Source organism: Priapulus caudatus, unplaced genomic scaffold, assembly GCF_000485595.1.
Source record: "Priapulus caudatus unplaced genomic scaffold, Priapulus_caudatus-5.0.1 Scaffold583, whole genome shotgun sequence".
NCBI classification, from domain to species: domain Eukaryota; kingdom Metazoa; phylum Priapulida; class Priapulimorpha; order Priapulimorphida; family Priapulidae; genus Priapulus; species Priapulus caudatus.
Genome location: NW_014577644.1, coordinates 108,568 through 113,876, shown reverse-complemented (window position 1 = coordinate 113,876; position 5,309 = coordinate 108,568). Strand labels below are relative to the sequence as shown.

Sequence of the window (5,309 nt, the reverse complement as noted above, 5' to 3'; positions counted from 1 at the left end):
TCTCTTCTCTCGCCTCTCTCTCTCCGTCTCCTTCCCGTCTTCCTCTCTTCCGCCTGCCCAGTGATGTTAAACTTGGGTTACCAGGTGCTCAGCTCCGTACTGTCGTCATCCTCCTCCGTAATCTATCCAGAACGGCCCTGTAGTCCCGCTGCGTCAGGAAATGGGAGTGAATGCTTCACTGTCCTTCCTCATTCGTTCCTTTCTCGGCACGATAGTCTTGCTGCGATGCTCACTGCCACTATGATCATGAGAGCTTCTCCATCTTATTCTATTCTCGAAGTACACGTTCCCCCCCCCCGCTCGCGTGACGTACCAAGTCGCGAAAACTAAGCTATAAACAACAGCGTAAAAAGTGCATCCATGCAACATCTTTATTATGCGGCATACATAGTACTGTACTCAAGGGTGAATAATAATCGAGAATCTTATTATGTATCTAATTATTATTCACTGCTGATTGTTATAATATATATAATATACAGCATATATTATACGGTTTGGTTTATTTATGTTATAAATGTTTATATAAGCATGTATACTATATATAGTCTATATACGCGATCGCCCGATGTATATATTATATATATATATATAATATATATATAGATAGCGAATGGAGCGCTAGCGCTAGGACACTGGGTGTTTTGCGGGGGCCGAGTGCTGGCACTGAAGCACCGCACCGCACCTCCACTGCGCGTGTGTGTGGTACCTGAAACATTATATGCTAGAGCACGTGTGTCCCCCTCCCCCCTCTCCGCTTCCTCCCCCTCACCTTCCTCATCTCTCTCTCTGGAATGGGGGTGCGAGGAATTGTGCCTGGCATATTACTTCGCCGGTCACCTTGCCACGCTTGGACCCCATGCCCGCGTGAATCCGATCGCGAGCAGTGTTTTTTCTCGATTTTTAATTCAAAGAGCCAAATTAAAGCCGCGCTCAGCTCCACCGGCGGATAAAACAAAATCGTCGATCATTGGAGTCGGGCTGGGCGCGTGTTTACAATCTCCTCCAACGCACTGCTCAGCTCAGCTAGCACTCTTCTCCACCAACATGCTTTTTATATGAATGCCTAGACCACGCAGGATCCTCGAGCTAAGCTGCGTGAACATAACGAGCAGCAAGATGCACGCCGACCATGGTGTTTCCCAGCACACAACAAGGACAGGCGCACGCCACACATGTGTGCTCACCAGGGCGCCAGCAAGCGCGCACACACAAACACGCGCGCAACAGGCCACGCGCACACACCACCGCATGCCGCACGTATCGCTGCTATTTAGATGTTCACGCGTATTAACAGTAGGGAGGGGATCATGAGAGATAGAAATATGATTGAATTGATTTGATTACAATACTAAATGCGCTAGATAAGACTAGATCGATCTATTATATATATTAGATCAGTTAATGAATTGAAATACGCTATAGAGTAAGATAGATAGATAGATGGATATGATCGATAATATATATATAGATTGTTAAATTGAATAAATAGATAGATAGATAGATAGATTAGATAGATAGATAGATAGATAGATAGATAGACTAGATAGATAGATAGAATAGATATAGTTAGATTAGATCAGATACATAGATAAATATATAATCCATTGATTGAGATGCATCGAATAGATACATAGATAGATAGATAGATAGATAGATAGATAGATAGCATAGATAGATAGATAGATAGATAGATAGATAGATAAGAGTAGATAGATTAATAGAATTAGATAGATTAGATAGATAATACACCTAAGACTAGATAGATCAGATACGATAGATATATACATATGATAAATATCATGAGATAGACAGATAGATAGATACATTAGATAGATAGATAGAAATACGATCATAGATAGATAAGATCATAGAATCAGAAAATTAAGAAAATTTAAAAAGATAGATTAGATAGATAGATAAGATAGATAGATTAGATTATAGATAGTAAGAGATAGATAGATAGATAGATAGATAGGATAGATAGATAGATGATAGATAGAGTAGATAGATAATAGATAGATAGATATGATACATAGCAAGATAGATAGATAGCATAGATAGATAGATAGATAGCACTATATAGATTAGATAGATAGATAGATAGATAGATAGATAGATGATAGATAGATAGATAGAATAGATTAGATAGATGTATAGATAGATAGATAGATACATAGATAGACTAGATAGATAGATATAGATAGATAGATAAAGAGATAGATAGATACATAGATAGATGATATAATAGATACATAGATAGATAGAGACGATAGTAGATACATAGATAGATAGATAGATAGATAGATAGATAGATAGATAGATAGATAGATAGATAGATAGATAGATAGATAGATAGCATAAATAGATAGATAGATAGATAGATAGATAGATAGATAGATAGATAGATAGATAGATAGATAGATAGATAGATAGATAGATAGATAGATCATCTGTGCTGACCAACGACACCAATCACTCTATCCCTTAAATCACTACGTTACAAGAATTAAACCTACAAAATTGTTTTGTTCTTCGTCACCGATACATATTTCTAGATTTCTGATGCGATGTGCTTGTGTTTTGTGTGTGCAGGTACGGATCGTGCTCACCTGACGCGTCTGCCGCGGATGCAGGTAGAGTTTGCTAAAGCTCTTATCGGTGCTAGCAACGAGCTCACCTTTATTGCTACGTTCAAGCAACAGATGAAAAACACCGGCTCGATATTCTCACTATCGGAAGGAAATACACCGTGAGTGATATAAATAGATAAGATAAAATATAAATATGAATATAATATATAGATATGAATATAAATAGATATATAAATAGATAATAGCTTCATATAAATTCATGCAAATTTCAAGAGTATATTAAGATAAGATATTATTCTAATTTGGAGTCTTAATATACATGTTATTGATACTATATATTCTAATTGCTGGATAACAGTTAGCAAGCTTAACACATGTGAAATGGGGCAGACGCTATGGCCTAGTAGTAGTGAAATTATCAGATGCGCATCATAGAAGATTTAATTATTATTACACATAATGTATTACTAACATTGATATCATTTTGATATCTAGTATGGTAGATCTACCGTTTGGCATTACTATTACTACATAACCATCATGGGTTTCTGCTCACCAACATTCAACTACTCCCGAGAAATAAATATGCATAAAAATACCTTCTCATGCCTTTCAAGTAGAACATCTAATGTCCTTTCCAATGATTACAGCATATAAACCCCTACTACGTGTCTACGTTTACCCCTATACTGCGTTTCTTAATCTTAGGGAGTAAATATACATTTTTAGGAGACAACGCAAAATAACCTATAGTTCGAGAACTTAAGGGGTATATATGTTTGATTTAAAATCGGACCAAGGAGAAACAAATGATTCAAAGCTACCGTATGGCCTAATCCAAATCCACGCACATTCTATAAAGCCTTTGCGCGCACATTTACTTTAATATCGTTTCTACAATAAGATTTAATAATGAACTTTCCTTCTATCGAAATTATTGTTTTTTATCTCATGAATTGACTCTGGCACAAGATTAATCTTCGTTGTAATAATGTGATCAGATTCTGTCAGGGGATATGATGTGAGATACCCCTCTAATCTAAGGTAAAACTAATACTGCTCGCCGACTATATCATCAATAATTATTCTGTATTCAATACTTCTAGACTCTTAGAAATACAAAGCAGTGGGCGGAAGAATGAGGTGAGATTCACCTATACGGAGCGAGGGCAGGTGCATACCGAGGTGTTCCCCGTAGCAGTGACAGACGAGCAGTGGCATAGACTGGCTCTATCTTTGAGCGGCCACACCATCACCCTCTACATTGACTGTGAGGAGGTGGCTCGCAGAGTGTTAGAGGGGCCGGTCGAGAAAAGCTACGGGCCAGACGTGAACCTATGGCTGGGACAACGTAGCGCCGGAGAATCATTGTTCAAGGTATGTTGGAATGCAATAACACACGCGCGCACCCACACACACACACACACACGCACGCACGCTCACACACGCACGCTCACTCACTTCCACACACGCGCGCACCCACGTTCACACACGCGCGCGCATGTATGTACACACTCACTCACACATACAATCACACGCACGCATTCGCGCACGCACGCACATACGCGCGCATGTACGCGCACACACACAACTCACAAACACGCACGCTCACACACGCGCACCCACGCTCACACACGCACACACGCACGGTCACACACGCGCGCATGTACGTACACACGCGCTCTCGCACACACACTCACACTCTCGCACGCACGCACGCACGCACGCGCGTATATAGCGCTATAATGTCGTTTTGTGATAAAACTTATCACATCGTGAAACTTGCTCGTCGCTTTAAGTTTATCATTAGTCAAGCAACAAACAACGATTCTAACTGCTACGTTATTTTCGAACCTAATTCCGGTACTTAATCACTCATTAACAATTAACCGGAACGGTCCGAACGTACGCAGACAGGACGAAAGCTCGGCTGCTTCTTCGCTGCAATATTGCATCATAGTAGTTATCATTTTCGTCAAGAGATGGCGCAGCGGTATTAACAAATTCGCGATTTCTTGTTAAACTATTCTGTGGGTTTTAGAGTTATGTCCTAACATTAAATCCTATTAATAGGAAAAGTCTAAATCTAAGTAAATTAACGCCGAACTCTAAGACAAGCATTGTCTTGTGATTCATATTAAAAAATACGGCGTATACGTATTCTCTTCTGTGTAGAAGTGTGGAATTATATATACACAATACATCATTTCAAAATATTGAAATGACAACAACTGGAGACATAATTATGCACTGTCTCCATAATTATGTCTTCAGTTGTTGTCATTTCAATATTTTCTGTGTAATTTAACTTGCATTTGGAAAATTGTACTTTAAATAATACATATATATATATCAGCAAAGTTTAACATATATTCTCTATGGTATTTTATATTATGTTCAGGGGATTCTACAAGATGTTAAAATTATCGCCAAGGAGCATGCGTACCTACTGCAGTGCCCGCACGCTAACGCTGGTACGTACGTAAAGCACATATACCTACACGGTCACGCGCGTGCGTCAGATCATAGATACATGCATGCATATACAAACACATTGTTGTTTGTATTATATATCTTGTTATATATATATAGTGTGGCGTGTGGCGCTTTTTGGCGTGCGTGTTTGCGTGCTGCGTCGCCGTGTGTGCGTGCGCGTGCGTGAGTGTGTGTGTGGTGTGTGTGTGTGTGTGTCGTGTGTGCGTGTGCGTTGTGTTT

At 39.4% G+C, this 5,309-nt stretch overlaps 1 protein-coding gene across 1 annotated transcript in view; it reads left to right on the top strand.

The window, feature by feature from the left end:
- Positions 1-5,309, top strand: part of LOC106811854 (protein kinase C-binding protein NELL2-like) — a 30,228-nt gene that overhangs the window by 15,209 nt on the left and 9,710 nt on the right. Inside the window, exons 3-5 of the mRNA XM_014815573.1 lie at positions 2,596-2,752; positions 3,701-3,971; positions 4,996-5,068. Of these exons, the coding sequence (XP_014671059.1) occupies positions 2,631-2,752; positions 3,701-3,971; positions 4,996-5,068 (466 nt within the window). The 5' untranslated portion in view covers positions 2,596-2,630. The remainder of the gene's footprint in view (positions 1-2,595; positions 2,753-3,700; positions 3,972-4,995; positions 5,069-5,309) is intronic.